The 18,706-nt window shown below is 38.7% G+C and overlaps 1 protein-coding gene across 4 annotated transcripts in view; it reads left to right on the top strand.

Moving 5' to 3' along the window:
• LOC139968092 (EF-hand calcium-binding domain-containing protein 6-like) overlaps positions 1 to 11,879 on the top strand; it is a 69,051-nt gene extending 57,172 nt beyond the window's left edge. For 3 of the 4 annotated variants that reach the window (XM_071972462.1, XM_071972452.1, XM_071972469.1), the window contains exons 15-22: positions 273 to 397; positions 1,407 to 1,540; positions 2,557 to 2,723; positions 5,660 to 5,746; positions 7,131 to 7,216; positions 8,062 to 8,164; positions 8,536 to 8,604; positions 9,605 to 11,879. In XM_071972462.1, the coding sequence (XP_071828563.1) occupies positions 273 to 397; positions 1,407 to 1,540; positions 2,557 to 2,723; positions 5,660 to 5,746; positions 7,131 to 7,216; positions 8,062 to 8,164; positions 8,536 to 8,604; positions 9,605 to 9,820 (987 nt within the window). In that variant the 3' untranslated portion in view covers positions 9,821 to 11,879. The remainder of the gene's footprint in view (positions 1 to 272; positions 398 to 1,406; positions 1,541 to 2,556; positions 2,724 to 5,659; positions 5,747 to 7,130; positions 7,217 to 8,061; positions 8,165 to 8,535; positions 8,605 to 9,604) is intronic. The other variant, XR_011793221.1, reaches the window with a different exon arrangement.
• Positions 11,880 to 18,706: the final 6,827 nt, after the last annotated feature.

The raw sequence follows: 18,706 nt of genomic DNA, 5'->3' as shown, positions 1-18,706 counted from the left end.
CTTTTTAAATTTGTAAGTTGAACAAATTAATTCCTTTTTTTTTTAAAAACTGAGGGCAGAAAAGTTAAGAAATAAAACTGAAAATTCTGATTTTCAGTGTAGCTGACATCTAGTGCACACTCCCAAAGACCACTGGGCGACAATGGTTCCTGTTAGTCAGTCACATTTGAACGGTTCCTTTTATAATTTATTGGTTTTATTGTTATATGGTTCAAGTTTATGCTGCAAGCCTACCCTGTGTTTAGTGTAATTTACTTTGCCTTACTCCCCAGATTGCAAGTTTGGTGCAAGATCAGCTACGCTACAACCGGTTAGCAGCCAAGGAAGCCTTCGAGAGACTGGACGCTAAAAAGACCGGTCGACTGTCAAGGACTCAACTTCATTATTGGCTTCAGGCGTAAGATAAATAATTTTTTCATAGTAGTCCCTCTTTATTTCGTCAAAATTTTTTATACTGACTTCATTCTCATTATTCACTTGATATCTATACTACAGCAGCTTTTATAAACACCTGATCTAACCATGAATATGCAAATAGGGTGTCTTGATGGCCAGCCATCTGGGACAATTTTCTAATCCTATTTTCCTCTCATATCATGCTTCAAAGCACCCATACTGACAGTAAAAACAATTCAGATAAACCATTACCCAAATAGAAACAGGATATTCCTATTGCTTATGTACTGCTTATATACTGTCAGTCAATAGTGCATTGACTGTCACATGAAAGTACAGTCTATAAAAAAGTACTGTGCCCAACTCTGTCTAAAGGCCATTGTACTTAAGTGAGAACTTTATGTTTGAGTGACATGGTGACACGCATAGAAATGGGGATAAAGTTTATCTTCTAGGAGACTGGTTTCATTAGGCAGGGTACAGAATTGAATAGGGACAAATTCAAGATATCTAAATATGACACATTTGAGTTTTAAATGATGTTTGTACATAAGTAATCAATCATTGTATTAACTGTAGGAAAACACAAAGATGCTCTGCGATACTATGATCTCTTTCCCTAGCTACTTATGTGTTATGTTAGAACAGATATTGGATAATTCTGAGTCTGTGACCTTACCACTTTTAGTTATTGCATATATATAAAGGGACCAATCTCCAACTTTAAAATTGACAATCACCAAAAAAACACACAGAAAGAAAAAAACCAGTGTTAACAAATTAAAGTAAAATAATGCCATGTGGTGTTTGATGGCCATAAGAACATTACGATAATATTACAAGAAACTGATTGAACTTGCCTTTGTTAATGATTTCTGTAAAGAGGACTGCATTTCAGCTTAAAAGAGATAAAAAAAAAAACATACCTGAAAAAATAGATAACCAAAATGTGATATGAAATCTTGACTGTAAACTGTTCTTTGATATGAACTGTGTTTTATCATTCGTAGGTTGGGCTTTGTACTACACCCTACAGAGCTTCAAAACCTTTGGAAAGCCTTAAAGACCGGAAAAGATGGACTCGTACATCAAGGAGAACTTTTAGACTTTTTCACTCGAGATGAGAGAATTTCGTTTCTTTTAGGTAAGATAAGAAGACTGGCAACAATCAGAATTTCTCTTCAATGCATCAGAATGGTTTGTTAGTTGGAGAAACCTTTCTTCCTGATTATCAATCTTCCGCTGACAATGTATGTCATAGCGGGTTTACAAACCATGGATTACTTATATATATATATATATATAACCACCAGAAAGTATACCACAATATTCACTTCCATAAATTTCTTTGGAACACATGAATTGATGTCACCTTCAGAGGTGAGAGTAAACCAATAACAACATAAAACGTGGCTGAAACAGTTTGTTACTTTTCGAAATTATTCCTTTCATGAGAAAGATTACACTTTCTTTGTATGTAACAGGGAACAAGCTGTGCACTTAAGAAAATCATGAAACTATTCCTGAAGGTTAGAGAAAGGTTGTTGGGATCCTTGTCGGTTTATATGATAAAGAAAAACATATCCCTGTAGGATCCATTTAGGTTTATATGATAAACAAAGTATGACATTGTAGTTTCTCTTTCTGCACTTACTTGTTCTCTGATTAGTACACAGCTTTCTGCATTAAGTCTGACCGTAAAGAATATTAATTCTCTTTGAACATTCTTAGTATATTACCATTAAATACTTTGTGTCTTTCCTGTGTGTTTTGCTAGATTTTTTTCAATTAATAAAGGTCCACAAACTATGTGGTGTGATCCAAAAAGTGGGTCCCGAAAATATTCGGCGGGTTTCAGAATTTTTCAAGATGTCGGAAAGTTTATCTACAGTTTTCATGGCTTGCCAAGGTCCATAGTCAAAGCCAACCTTCATGTATTCTGAGCAATGATTCAGAGGGATGGGTATCTTCTGGGTCATTGATAAGTTCTAACAGTACCAGAGTAACACTGTAGAAACACACACTGGGCTATACATTTGTCCTTAAATTTTTTATCCTTTGATTTATTGTAGATATTGCATCCTTTAAAATTTGATAAATATATGATTCTGTTTGAAAAACGATATGATAATGAAAGCATCATTTCTTTTTCCTTTGTAGAGAGCCAAGCTGTAATGAAGAAATCCAAATCTACATACAACAACTTACCAGATTATCACAATGGTTTACAGAGGTCAAAGGTCACCAAAGTGAAACCCGAGCCCCAAGTCCTTAGAGATTCACTGGGTTCACCCAATTTAGATATTTTAGGAAAAATAAGACCTCAGGTAAGGTGAAGCTCTGCATTGTTTGGATGTGTTGTTGGGAGGGGATGCGGGAGGAGTTGGGGCTAGGTAGGTGTTGACTATTTCCATTGAATTTAATGACCTCGTTCACCTGTTCAGTTAATAATAATAATAATAATTATAACTAGTCTTATATAGCTCAGACTGCAACAAAAGTTGTTCAATGCGCTTTATCAGTACTCAAGGTGCAAAAACTGATAGAGTTGAGAGAAAAGAATAGTTTTAAGACAGCGCTTGACTTGAAAACTAGAATCTAAAAGACCTATGGTCAACCAAGAGGGAGTTCCATAAACGTGGTACAGCATTCAGAAAATTAAGGTTGGTTGGGGTACCAGTTTTAATGGTACGAAAAGCTAGAATGAAGATTTTGTAGTCAATACGGAGTCTTATTAATAACCTGATCTTTAGCATATTAACCTGTGAAATTGTGAAACAATAGCCAATCCATAAATTAAGGTCTGTGTCTGAGAGTACTGGTGCTGAAAACCGTTTGATTGCTAGGCTTTCATGGATGAAGTGGATCTTTGCACTAGATAACTGAAGCTATTATTCCTGTACTCACTTGTTCATACTATGATGAAGTAGTCATCAATAAGCTAATTGAGGAGGGAGGCTTTTGGAGAGCAATTTACAGGGCTTTCAGATCCTGTAGCTATTTGAAGATCTCTTTCCTATAGAATAATGGAAATGTTGATTAGAGTTTTCTTCAACAAAATTGTTAAATATTGTTTGCCTGGTCTGTAAAACTAGTGACACAAACTTCAACAGAAAAAAAACCCCATAAAACCCAGCAAATTGCCTAATCGCCTCTCTTGCAGCTTTTACTACACCAGAATGAATTATAGAATTTGATATGGGAAATACAGTCAGTGTACCAGAATGCTTTTATAAACATCTACGGACATATCACTCTTAATGTGTATTGTTGATCCTTTTAGGTTGTGATGCATTGGGATGAGTTGAAGAGTATCCTCAGGGATTTAGATCCGGATGGCTATGGATATATCACTCTTAATGTGTGTTGTTGATCCTTTTAGGTTGCGAAGCATTGGGATGAGTTGAAGAGTATCCTCAGGGATTTAGATCCGGATGGCTATGGATATATCACTCCTAATGTGTGTTGTTGATCCTTTTAGGTTGCGAAGCATTGGGATGAGTTGAAGAGTATCCTCAGGGATTTAAATCCGGATGGCTATGGATATATCACTCTTAATGTGTGTTGTTGATCCTTTTAGGTTGTGAAGCATTGGGATGAGTTGAAGAGTATCCTCAGGGATTTAGATCCGGATGGCTATGGATATATCACTCCTAATGTGTGTTGTTGATCCTTTTAGGTTGCGAAGCATTGGGATGAGTTGAAGAGTATCCTCAGGGATTTAGATCCGGATGGCTATGGATATATCACTCTTAATGTGTGTTGTTGATCCTTCTAGGTTGTGAAGCATTGGGATGAGTTGAAGAGTATCCTCAGGGATTTAGATCCGGATGGCTATGGATATATCACTCTTAATGTGTGTTGTTGATCCTTCTAGGTTGTGAAGCATTGGGATGAGTTGAAGAGTGTCCTCAGGGATTTAGATCCGGATGGCTATGGATATATCACTCTTAATGTGTGTTGTTGATCCTTCTAGGTTGTGAAGCATTGGGATGAGTTGAAGAGTGTCCTCAGGGATTTAGATCCGGATGGCTATGGATATATCACTCTTAATGTGTGTTGTTGATCCTCTTAGGTTGTGAAGCATTGGGATGAGTTGAAGAGTGTCCTCAGGGATTTAGATCCGGATGGCTATGGATATATCACTCTTAATGTGTGTTGTTGATCCTTCTAGGTTGTGAAGCATTGGGATGAGTTGAAGAGTGTCCTCAGGGATTTAGATCCGGATGGCTATGGATATATCACTCTTAATGCGTGTTGTTGATCCTTCTAGGTTGTGAAGCATTGGGATGAGTTGAAGAGTGTCCTCAGGGATTTAGATCCGGACGGCTATGGATATATCACTCTTAATGTGTGTTGTTGATCCTTCTAGGTTGTGAAGCATTGGGATGAGTTGAAGAGTGTCCTCAGGGATTTAGATCCGGACGGCTATGGATATATCACTCTTAATGTGTGTTGTTGATCCTTCTAGGTTGTGAAGCATTGGGATGAGTTGAAGAGTGTCCTCAGGGATTTAGATCCGGACGGCTATGGATATATCACTCTTAATGTGTGTTGTTGATCCTTCTAGGTTGTGAAGCATTGGGATGAGTTGAAGAGTGTCCTCAGGGATTTAGATCCGGACGGCTATGGATATATCACTCTTAATGTGTGTTGTTGATCCTTCTAGGTTGTGAAGCATTGGGATGAGTTGAAGAGTGTCCTCAGGGATTTAGATCCGGACGGCTATGGATATATCACTCTTAATGTGTGTTGTTGATCCTTCTAGGTTGTGAAGCATTGGGATGAGTTGAAGAGTGTCCTCAGGGATTTAGATCCGGACGGCTATGGATATATCACTCTTAATGTGTGTTGTTGATCCTTCTAGGTTGTGAAGCATTGGGATGAGTTGAAGAGTGTCCTCAGGGATTTAGATCCGGATGGCTATGGATATATCACTCTTAATGTGTGTTGTTGATCCTTCTAGGTTGTGAAGCATTGGGATGAGTTGAAGAGTGTCCTCAGGGATTTAGATCCGGATGGCTATGGATATATCACTCTTAATGTGTGTTGTTGATCCTTCTAGGTTGTGAAGCATTGGGATGAGTTGAAGAGTGTCCTCAGGGATTTAGATCCGGATGGCTATGGATATATCACTCTTAATGTGTGTTGTTGATCCTTCTAGGTTGTGAAGCATTGGGATGAGTTGAAGAGTGTCCTCAGGGATTTAGATCCGGATGGCTATGGATATATCACTCTTAATGTGTGTTGTTGATCCTTCTAGGTTGTGAAGCATTGGGATGAGTTGAAGAGTATCCTCAGGGATTTAGATCCGGACGGCTATGGATATATCACAGTTCCAGAATTCAAGGTGAGTTCTGATCTTATATCCTACCTGTATTCAAAAGGATGCCTACCTGCCCATTGTTTACTACAAAGTGTCAGATTATATATTTTTATATATGTATATATATTTGAAGATATTATTTTGCTGTCCTTTCAGCTCTTAATGAAACTCATTTGCCTCAAAGGCAGTCCTTAGTTATGATACGTAAGTTGCACATCACGGCTGAAAGAAAATCGTGAAACAGTATCCAAATTAGCATAGATTTTTCCTAGTCAAATTGTCTTGGACATCCAAGAGTGAAGTATACAGTAATTAATATTCATGATGTCTGGTTGGAGGGAAGAAGAAGAAGATTCCAGAGAGCCATAGCTTTCATTGAAGTAATTATTCAGGGATGTTGCCCACGCTGGGCGGCCCCGCCCAGCACTAAAAATTACCACCCAGCACTGCCTTAAAAATCGTGAATCCCGCCCAGCACTATTTTCTATCTAAATCCCGACATTCCTAACAATATATTCAACATAAATTGGGCCTAGCCTATGCCAAAATCATACACACTAATAATGCATCAGTTACGCATGCGAGAAACATTACTTACGGCTCTCAATCTGTCCCTTGTAAAATCTCTTTGAAACAAACTAATAACATTTACCAGGTACGTAATATATTTCACTAAAAAAAATATAAAAAATGTAAATTGTTAGCAAAACTAGCACTTGTGTATGTTCTTAAAAAGCTACACAAGTGCCAGCATTTGGCATCTGAGCACCTTCAAAAATCAAGGACACCCCCTCCCCCTTAGACCCCTCCCCCAGGACGGCGATCAGTATACCCGGCACTCAGGAAATCCTGGGCACATCCCTGATTATTGTTGTGTACAAAGCAGAATGTTGATTATGGTTTAATCTTCCTCTGTGGTACCACTTGCTTAAGAATACTTCAAAACAATTTGCTTTCCAACATTTTAGGGTTTTTTTTGGTCTCCTTTCTTACATGCAGAATAATTGTACTTAGGTTTTAACATTTGTAACTATTTCTCAGGCCTAAACATGGGGTCAACAGTTGACATAACCCATAGCAACAACACCCATGGGTACTAGATTACCAAAGTAATAAACTGTCCTTATCTACTTTGTTACTTTAAAGTTTAAGATTCAATGTTGCAAGATATCTTCGACACTGTTAAGATACAAGACTGTATTATTATATAACAATAACGTTTAACTTGTTGAGTCGCAAGTGCCATTCTGTGAAGATGGTTTGTGCTTGTTAACAATGATGTTAAGATGTGGAAATACCACCTGGGTTGAAGATTTAATGTAAAGTCAGTCTTGAACCACATGTGTGTCTTCTCGATCGATGTTGACATCCTTTATATGACTATTTCTGATTTTCTTTTAATTTATAGAATATTAGTCATTTCATGAAGTTCACTTTAACGGAGGACCAACTGCTCAAATTAGCCCTCCAGTTTGACTTTGACCAGAACAGACAGTAAGTTATCTGCAGACAATATGCTTCATACCATCGGACTAATTAGAAAATGGGAGAATTATTTGATTTATAAAGCTCAAATTGCCGGTGAGCTGATGAAATGTTTGCATCATGTGGTCATCCAAAGGTCACAATTAGTCATGCCTGAGGACAATTCACTGAATATGATATACCTGATTACACACTGGTATCAAAACTGCTAAGCTCTATGATCTTTCTTCTGAGACCTTTAATTAATTATACACAGGTATCAGAACTGCTAAGCTCTATAATCTTTCTTCTGAGTCGTTTAACTCACACAGGTATCAAAACTGTTAAGCTCTATGATCTTTCTTCTCAGATGTTTAATTGATTTCACACAGGTATCAAAAACTGCTAAGCTCTTTAATCTTTCTTCCGAGATGTTTAAATGATTACGCACAGGTATCAAAACTGCTAAGCTCTATGATCTTTCTTCTGAGATGTTTAACTGATTACACACAGGTATCAAAACTGCTAAGCTCTATAATCTTTCATCTGAAATGCGTAAACTGATGACAGAATGTCCACGACAGATTTGTTCATCCTTAGTTTCCACCATTTTCTTTGTTTAAGTGTTACTTTAGTTGCAAAGTTAACTTTAATTTGCTGTAAATCATTGAATTTACACTGCTATCAGTCCAGGCTGTATATCTATAACACTTTAAAGTTTTGAGAAATGACCCTATATAGAAGGTAGGTTCATCAATGATAACAACTGGATTATTTCTGTCAAATAAACAGACAATTAGGTCAGTTTCTCAGATCTTCAGATCTTCTTCCAGTCTATCAGTCATATTGTTCTTTTTTTTTTCCTTTTGTTTCAGGTTTCATTATCTTCAGTTCATGCAGATGTTTGCCCCTTCCTCCTCTCCTGTGGATAAAACTACCACTAACAATAGATACAACAAGAACACCCACAAAATAGTAGTAAGATCTTAATTCTCTCTATTTTACTTTTATGTTTGCCTGTTTGTTATGTTCTGTCTCTCAGCAATGTGTTTTAACTACAGGAGAGAGCTATGAAAGGACAAAATCTGTCAGGCAACATGTGAACCTGTAATTCAATTCACTATGGGGACAGATATCCAAGCATGTTTCAAGTGTCTTATGCCCCTCTTTTATTGATAATTTATTAAGCAACTTTAAAATAGCCAAAAATGAAAAACTTGTATCCTTAATAGAAACTTCTGACATGGAAAAAACACAAAATTGAACTTTCATGTAATATTGAAAGGGATAACATTTGTGCTTTGATTTTATTAAATTGCTCTATTAAATATCTTTACTCTGCTTTCCAGTACCAAAGTTCAAAAGGAGCTGCTGTGGAGGAGAGTGTGGGAACTGTCTTGCTCAGGATAAAGAAACAGGTAACTCATTTTGTTATTCCACATGATTTCTGCTGGCATGGACGAAGAAATTAATGAGAAAATGTAGTTAGGAGACAGGTTCAGTGTAGGGGGTAGGTGGAATAGTGTGATGACATTTATTTACAGGCATGAGCTTTTCCGCGAATTCGCGGAATATCCGTGATTTCTTTTCTACCTCGGGGACAAAAACTATTATCCTAACACACTGTAGTCACTCAAACTGGAGCCTATACTGCAATTTTTGCAAAGTTCTGTGATTTTTTTTTTACACCAGGCTCATCCCTGTATTTAGAACAAAAGGAAAATATGATTAAGTTATAAACAAAATGTACAACTTCATACCAATGGCTTGCTACCAAGTGAGGTATCCTCATTTGAATCTGGGCCAATACGGTCAGATGGTTGATGAAACAGTTTACCAAAAACAAGCAAATGCCTTGTAAAATGTAACTGTATGTTGAAGAAAAAGTAGCTTATCACAACATTTTATTGTAGCAATTAAAGATTTGATGCCATCAATGATTATAGATAGTAAACTCACATGCCTATTCAAAGCTCCATGTGTGTTAATTCTCCATCTATAGCGTCTCCGTAAACAGAAACAGGCTGATGTTCTGCATTTGAATAATTCTACTTGCCAAAATCTGTATTTTTTTTACTTATGTTTTCTCTGCACCCTTATTAGTTTGTCATCCAAATTGGTTATTGTCATTGTTGTAACCAACAGGGAGTTCTTTGGTATGAAATATGAATATGCTAATTAGGTCCGACAAAAAGGAAATGTCCACATGCTTTATTACAAGGCAAGCCAATACACTAGTGTTGCTGTTGTCCAATTATAGTAATGCAAAGGAAAACAACAAAAAGAAAAGAAATATAAATGTATATTATTATGATTTTTATTAATTGTGCATGCTCAATTAAAATGACTGTATTAAAGTTTTATGTAACCCAAATGAATCACTCATTTGGATTCTGATCTTTTGTTTTGTGTCTACAGTTAATGAAGGAATGGAAAAACTTACGGAGAGCTTTCAAACAAGCGGACCTGGATAAGAATGGCTACCTCAGCGTCGTGGAATTTAAGACCTGCATCCGAAAAATCATTAAAGACATCAAAGAAGATGATTTATTTTATGTGCTCAGTGAACTGGATTCCAATATGGACGGCCAAATCTCTTACGATGAATTTCTGTTACATTTCCAAGATAAGTGATACGTCCCTGCTGTGTGAAAGGTGTCTGTAAAGTGGAGAAACTGATAGCATTCTAACATCAACACAGAAACCTGCTTGGGTGATGCAGATAACAATGAGTAATTAGAATATGGTCTTACTGATGTTAAATATAGCTATTGATAGGAAGAAAAGCTGTTCAAAGACTGCTTAACTTCTGCAGAAAGCCTGTGTAGGTCAACATGTGCACAACCATCTTCTTTTGTGCTGGGAGATGGGGGTTAAAATGTTGAGCCATTCACGGGAGGGGTCTAAGTGCTTTGGGTAAATTGGAGGGTGCTTAGATGCAAAATAACTTTTGAAGCAATGTTGAAAATGTTTCGACTGCATTGATTGCTATCCCATATACATTATATATGGTTATTACTGTACACTGGGAATTTTCGTCACATTCTGTCTACCAGTGGAGGAGGTAGGTGGGGGTGGGGTGGGTGGGGGGTGCTTTAGCCCTCTGAAAAGTATACATGGTCGCACCTCTGTAGGTCAACGTCTAACAGGCAGAGAGTCTGCAGTCTCGATACTAGCAGGATCTTCTGCAGAGATTGACAGACAGAAAGAAAGCACAGCCAGAGAACACAACTTGAATAGACAAATATGACAGGCTTAGTCAATTGTAAAGTGAGCCTATTGTATGATAAAAAGTCAACATTAAATGGCTGAAGCCTACAGAGAGAAACAAAGGAATAAAGACACTGAGAAGACAGTCAAACAGAAGATGACAGGACAGCAGGAGAGGGTCCTCTGAGGAGACAACAAAACCTCTGAGGAGACAATAAAACCTCTGCGGAGACCACAAAACAACTGGAACATAAAAGCTCTCACAGCAAGGGGAGGGTCCTCTGAGAAGACCACAAAACAACTGGAAAATTAAAGCTCTCACAGCAGGAGAGGCTCCTCTGAGGAGACAACAAAACCTCTGAGGAGACCACAAAACAACTGGAACATAAAAGCTCTCACAGCAAGGGGAGGGTCCTCTGAGAAGACCACAAAACAACTGGAAAATTAAAGCTCTCACAGCAGGAGAGGGTCTTCTGAGGAGACAAAAAAATCACTGAGGAGAGCACAAAACCTCTGAGGAGACCTCAAAACAACTGGAAAATTAAAGCTCTCACAGCCGGAGAGAGTCTTCTGAGGAGACAAAAAACCACTGAGGAGACCACAAAACCACTGAGGAGACCACAAAACAACTGGAACATAAAAGCTCTCACAGCAAGGGGAGGGTCCTCTGAGAAGACCACAAAACAACTGGAAAATTAAAGCTCTCACAGCAGGAGAGGCTCCTCTGAGGAGACAACAAAACCTCTGAGGAGACCACAAAACAACTGGAACATAAAAGCTCTCACAGCAAGGGGAGGGTCCTCTGAGAAGACCACAAAACAACTGGAAAATTAAAGCTCTCACAGCAGGAGAGGGTCTTCTGAGGAGACAAAAAAATCACTGAGGAGAGCACAAAACCTCTGAGGAGACCTCAAAACAACTGGAAAATTAAAGCTCTCACAGCCGGAGAGAGTCTTCTGAGGAGACAAAAAACCACTGAGGAGACCACAAAACCACTGAGGAGCAACAAAACCTCTGAGGTGATCTCAAAACAACTGGAATATTAAAGCTCTCACAGCAGGGGAGGCTCCTCTGAGGAGACAACAAAACCTCTGAGGAGACCTCAAAACAACTGGAAAATTAAAGCTCTCACAGCAGAGAGGGTCCACTGAGGAGACAATAAAACCACTGGCAAATTAAAGCTCTCACAGCAAGGGGAGGGTCCTCTGAGGAGACAACAAAACCACTGGAAAATTAAAGCTTTCCTGAAGCCTTCCTCGGCATAGCAGATTGAAGAGTGTGAATATTTTGTATAATACGCTATATGTATATAAGTTACCAAATATAGAAACTTTTGCTACTTTTCCCCATTAATGGATCGCACTGATCAAAGAGATATGTTGAATATTAGACTGTAAGTTACGTTTGCTGTGCAATTCATATCATGTAAGAAAAGTGTGATAATTTCTCATATAAAGTGACTGCTGACCAGTTCAAAAACCAATATCATGTTTTGTTTTGTTTTTTGCTTCATATTTTCTATAAAAAAAATGGGTACCTTTTTTTTACTGAATACTAGCTAAGAGACACAGCTTCCATTGCAAATATCAATGTAATATAAAATACCCATAACAAGTATATAAACTTAACAAATATGCATCATTTTGATTTCTATAATTCAGAAAGATAATAGACATTGTACAAGCATTGAAGTCTCCCAACTTCTACTCCCTACGAGATATTTCAATCAAGTCTGAACATGTTTTATACTATGTAATGGGGCCGACAATGTTCTGATGCTAATACCCACCCCCCCCCCCCCTTGAGCATATTTTTTTTGTATGTTTTTATGATATCGCTAGTAATTTCAAGCTTAGATGCAACTTACAAGGCCTGGGGAGTGCCATTTCCAGCGATCTGGGAGGCATTTTCAGCCAAAATTTACTTGTATGCGTAGGGCCAACTCAAGGTGGCTCTACGCTTAGATATTTTTCAATGCAGAATCTACGGCTCTGATAGTTTGCTTACAGGTTCGCCCCTCCCTTCGCAAATTTCTGGCTAAGCACCTGAATACCAATCTAAACTGTCCTCCCTTATCGTGCATTATAGCACTCATACTAATGATAACAGATACAGTTCCTAATCATTAACTGATAGAAACGTGATAGCATATCTTCTCATATTGTGGAAAAGGGGACATGAAAGTATTGTATATAAGAAAGTTGTCCCACTAGGTGCTTGATCGTACGTAGGAAGTGAATATTCACACCTACGGTCAGTGGTCTTGTCTCCTAATTACACACATCTTTGCTAGGAAATACATATGAAAAATTCTTGTTTGCCAAGGATATATTTGAAGAAATAGCTTTCTTCTGTTCATGGAAATGTATTTTACTTTCGGACATCCTTATGTTTAAGCCTATGCCTGTGATAGAAAGCTGGATTTGTACACCGGCAGTCTGGATCAATATGACATTTGAAATTTATACATTACAATCTGAGCATGCGCTTAGCCTTGAAGATAAACAAATTGTTAAGTGTCTCGAATATTGCAAGTTGGCTCCATTTCAGCGATGTCTCCTGAATGTAACCGCATGACCTTTTACTTTTAAGAAACTGTTACGCGTGGGTGGCAACAGGGAGTGACTGTTACGAACGGCTTGATTCCCGAAAATTGATACATTATTTAAGTCAAACATAAAAAATCCTAAAAACAAAAAAACAAAAGGAGGAACAAAGATTACAAATGATTATGCTGGTAGTATTCATGTTATAAAATTACCTTCTTCAAGTTGATTACATTAAAAATGAAGAGCTGCGGAAAGACAACCACAGTTTGATATGACGTCAAATACATGACGCACGAGCCGGCCTTTCCATGGTTCTTACTTCCTCCTTAATGTGAAAGAATGGTCAGAGAGTGACAAAGAACACCGTCAGTAGCAGGGGAAGTGGGCGGGGGGGGGGTGGAGGAGCAAGTACCTTACGATCCCACGTAGACAGATGGACAAGAAATCGGGGGGGTGGGGGTGGGTGGGTGGCGGAGCAGGCACCTTACGAAGACATGGACGAGAAATCGAGATTGATGAAACAATAAAAATGGAAACAACATTCACTTCGGTTAGTGCGAGGAACAAAAAATATGACAACACCGAATCCCTGTTTGTGTGCAGCTATTACTACCTACAATTATAGATATTAGTGCATGCCAGCCAGGCAGTGATTGAAGTTATGGACCCCTTCCCCGCCCCCTCCCGAATGGAGAGCATGGAACTGTTTGTGTAAAAGATTGCTTGGTCAAAAGATCGTTCTTCAAACCTACATCAGAGGTATGTGCAAGGGGGAGGGGGGGACTGGAAGGGGACTGGGAGGCAGGCCATGGCCGCACCTTTCATGGCAATAGTCCAGTCGGGGGATTTTTTTGTTAACATTCAGTTGGGTAAAATATTAGATCTCTGTTACGGGTGCTATCCATACACCCAACTCCACCCCCCCCCCCTCCCTTGCAACATCACACAGAAAAATCAAACGTATATTGCAGCACAACTTTACATATATAGCTTCTCATCTAGCCTTGTTTGTGTGCAGCTATTACTACCCACAATTCTAGATCTCAGTGCATGACAACCTAGCAATGATTGAGGTTATTGATGTGAGGTAGGTTATACTATTTCCTACATCGCAACACAGTCATAACATTTGTTAATCCTCAGAGTAAGTAGCTCCATAAAAAAAAAAAAAAATGTTAGCCTGAACCCCATTTGCCTGACTATATTGTCAAAATCTATACTGAAACCTATAGAATTAAAAAGAAAATACAATTTATGTTATGATTATGACAGCAGTTCGCAATGAAACAAAACAGTTAACAAGAACAGTATAGTACTTTGTTTCTCTCTCCCCGCTCACACCCCCTCCCTGTGAGGCGGAGGGGGGGGGGTAAAATAAAGTAGCCTTATCCGCCAATCACTTCAATAGAGTATGTTATGAATGCAAATTACAAATCATCTACTTTATAACAACGTCGAAATGTAGCAGTTTATAAGTTAATTGCGGATAATATTGTTTCATATTAGTAATGACCTCTTAAGGCCTGTTCCCACGAACGCGGGCTTGCTTCACTCTTGATCGACCTATCGAGGCTAGGGCAACTTGATCCACCCTTTTACTCCGTGGGAACGGAGCAAGCCCGAGCTTGATCAAGCCCCTCATGAGAGGTGGGGTTAGGACAGCTAAGCCCGGGTAAACGTTAATCAATGTAAATAAACTATTGCCTTGGGGTGTAAAAGATACGATGGATTTTATCAGTTGTGGTTTGCGCCGCTTGCTTATTTCTGTATCGACATAAACTATGTCTATTTTCATACTGGTTGTGCATGTGTACAATGGACCGATGCAGCTAAAATGAAGGAATTACGTAAGGCATTGCTGATCAGTACACATTGTATAGCTGCCCGTGTATATCCGCATACATACAGTATAAAGTTTGAGTTGCTTTCTTGAAGACGTCCAGATAACCGGAAAGGCCATTATTATTATTATCATTATTATCGATATTTTCCTGTACAATATGTCGCAGAAGTAGACAGAGTAGAGTATGTGGTCGGAAGATGAAGTATTCACATTGCTTGGCATTTAGTGCGACGAAAATAATATTTCGAAATTTGATGGGATATACCGCAACGCTCCAGTGTACTGAGACATCTGTATGCGTATGGGAGAGAAAGGCTACGGCAGAACGGTCAGCCAAATAAAGTACAAACTGAAAAATTTAAGCTAGGCTTACTGTTACTGGATTCTATTTTATCGATAATCAGGAACATTATATGTAGTAGCCCAACTAACAAGTAGCCTAGTTACTTACTCATCAGGCCCGTAAAATTTTACAATCTTATAGGCCTGTATAAAAGAAAAATTTGTAAATCACATATCAAAGTAAAAATAAAAGGATAATTAGAATGCATGCATTCTGGATTCAGTCAAACAAGAGCCACATCACACATGTTTGCTAACTTAAAAAGACAAGACTTACAATTTATTGACCGTAAAGAATTATTGCTGTGTGCATATCCCGATGCGGGAACATGTTTATAGACATGAAACCGATGTGCTGAACTTTTTCCCGCCGTTTAGACTGGGTGTCCCAAAGTCAAAATCATGGTCAATGAAGCTCTTAGTAAACGTCCATATAAGGGAATATGGGTGGAGTTTACATTCGCTATCTACAGGGTTGATGAATGACGTTTACCAGTTGAAATATGTGATTGGTTAATTGCTATCATCTTAAAACATAAAACACAAATCGCAGGACCAGCTGTTTAATAGTGTAGACTGTAGAGCTCGAAATGAAATCGTGGCACAGTGCCAAATATTTTGGGGTACACGTTGTCAGTCCGACACGTTTTCAGTCCGAAAATAAAATACACGTTTTTAGTCCGATAAAAACGAGTTTTCAGTCCGACAGCTTTTCAGTCCGAAAATTAAATTCACAATTTACATGCATCTTGGTGCGGAATAGAGCAGTGTTTCGTCAAAAATGAAAAAAAAGCCCCCACTGTATGGGTGAACAAGTAACGTGATTTCAAATAATCCCTGGGCTCAACCCATGCAACAACATGGATAATTAAGTGACTACGCACCATCCATGACATCCTACGACCGAACAAGAACGCAACCGTGCGTGGTGATTACTTGCCGAAATGATCCCACCTCGCAACTCCCACCTCGCATTCCAGTGTTGTTTATTGGTCACATTAAAACTGCATTCATTGCCAAACTGAATACGTGTATCTCATTTTCGGACTGAAAAACGTATATTACACGTTTTCAATCTGAAAACGTGTATTTCATTTTCGGCCTGAAAACGTGTATTTTATTTTCGGACTGAAAACGTGCATTTCATTTTCGGACTGAAAAACGTTTACTACACGTGTTCAGTCTGAAAACGTGTATATCATTTTCATACTGAAAAACATGCATTACACGTTTTCAGTCTGAAAGCGTGTATTTTATTTTCGGACTGAAAACGTGTATTTCATTTTCGGACCGAAAACTTGTCGGACTGAGGGGTGTACCCCCCCCCCCCCAATATCGGACTTTCAACGAATAGAAGATGGATTTAAGTTGCTCATAAACTAAAAATTGTGAAAGCATATGAATTCAAACTGAATAGAGGGGAAATATGTGGGTACAGTTATAACACATGGAATAGTTGTAACCACAGCAATCGTTATCAATGGAATATATTTAAGAAAAATATTATAATTGAAACATATAAATAAGAAAAATTTGCTGAGATAAAATTCACGGATCAACTTCACAGCAAAAGGATAAACAACGAAGTCTTCTGTTCAAACTTTTGTCGTGTTACACAAAAACCACGAAAACACCGATGCACTACATATGTATATGACGGCTCAACGATGTTTTTAAAACATATATAATTTATATTGAATTTCACCGAAAATTAACAAAGAAATTAATCTGTATTCGAACGCGGTATTTGTCGTGATTACTGCAGGAACTGTATGGATCGTGGGTTACGTCGCCATCTGCATTTGCGAAGATGACGTCACGTTCTCTACTGTTCAAGTATATTTGAAATATCCATCCTAAACGATTAAAAATAGTTTCTCTGTCAAACGCATATTTGGAAAATTATTTATTGGCTTTAAGGTAACGGTCTAAGGGCTACCAGACAATTCTTTTAAAGATAGCATACTGTTGTTTAACTGTGGGTGGGGGGGGTGGCGTTATCGGGATTTTGGCAGGCCAGCGAGTTTCGTTTCACGTCATTCAGAATATGGTCCGAAATAAACAACAACAAAAAACAACAACAAAATAACGGTGGACGAAAGATATGACGTGTTACACTTGTAAGATTTCCCGCGACCATCGTTTGGGTTAGCACTAATTTCCCGCCAATTTGTAAAGTGTAAGAAATGAATTATAAACGCTGCTTAGGAGTCATAATTGAACCACGTTATCTTACATCTGATCATAAGACATAAGGGGATGTACAAAATACTTTTTCTTCAAATAGTTATGCGTAGGCCTACCAGGTGAGATGAATGTATATTTAGCCAGCATGAATTGATCTAGTAACAAAGGCAAGGGCGGCGGAACCGGGGGGGGGGCACAGGGGGCACGTGCCCCCCACTTTTCCTCAGGATAAAAATGTGCCCTTTCTCTACATAAAAAATTGTACTCTTGATCACCTTATTAGGTCAGCGATATTTCAGTAAGAGATCATCTAATCCTAATTGAGAAGTTTTAATGAATTTCTGTGGGTCAAACTCAAATGTTTACCACCACAAGGCTTCTAACATTCTGGTGAGTGCTTTTAAGCATATTCAATGTGTCCAAAAAATAATCCTAATACATTTCCAAAAATACATTGCTATATTACATTGTGACTTTGTATTAAGCAGAAGCCATTTATAGCCTACTATGAATAATGAGTTTAGTTTTTATAGCCCATAACCTATACCCCATCCTTTCTTATTTTGACATGTTTCATGCATGTATCGATCGCGTGTGTATGGACTTGGACTTTATATTTTCACCTCATTTTGTCTCATCGAAAGAAAACTTGTTCCTTGATTCCAATGTGCACATTGGATATTGCAGGCCTAGTATGCATTTTTCCTTGAGGGGTGGGGGCGGTGGCGGAGCGTCCATACAGTCAGAGAGGGCGGATGCCCCCCTGACGGACTCAAAATGACTGCTGGCGCCCTTTTCAGCTTTTACCACTTTTTACTTATTCGCGATTATTGACTATTTTATTGCGCTCTCAAATACCTATTGACATTGTCACATTTTGTTGGTGTAATTTTCTGACAAAATGGCGATGACACCTATTTATTCTTCGGTTATCTGCAATTAGCAAGGCCCGGAAAGGGTTATTACCGGCAATCTAGGGAGTATCTTTACTCAAAAAATTTCTGTACGCTCCGCGCCAACCTGTGGTGGCGCTCCGCTTAGATAGTGTCGAAAGCGCCCCGGCCTACAAACCATTCTCGCCCCCTGACCAGACCCCAAGCTCCGCCACTGAGGGTGGGGGGGGGGGCGTTGATGTAGTGATGTGTATACGCAAATAAGATAATCAATAAGAGTTATGAAGGGTTCTTAATATCAGGCTGCATCAGTCCAATCGAATTTCTGCAAAGTGCCCTTCGATGTCGGTGGCCCCCCCCCCCATCCCCAGATTAAAAGTGCTTCCGCCGCCCTTGAACAAAGGAGGGGTGTTCTAGACCTACAAAGCCTAGTCGATGAGGCGAATGTTCGTAAAAGCACACCAAAACCAATACGTTCACTTCGAATACTGCGAAC

This window comes from Apostichopus japonicus, chromosome 1 (genome assembly GCF_037975245.1).
Source record: "Apostichopus japonicus isolate 1M-3 chromosome 1, ASM3797524v1, whole genome shotgun sequence".
Taxonomy (NCBI): Eukaryota; Metazoa; Echinodermata; class Holothuroidea; order Aspidochirotida; family Stichopodidae; genus Apostichopus; species Apostichopus japonicus.
Note: the sequence above shows the minus strand (reverse complement) of the source record. Positions and strands in the feature narration are given on the sequence as shown.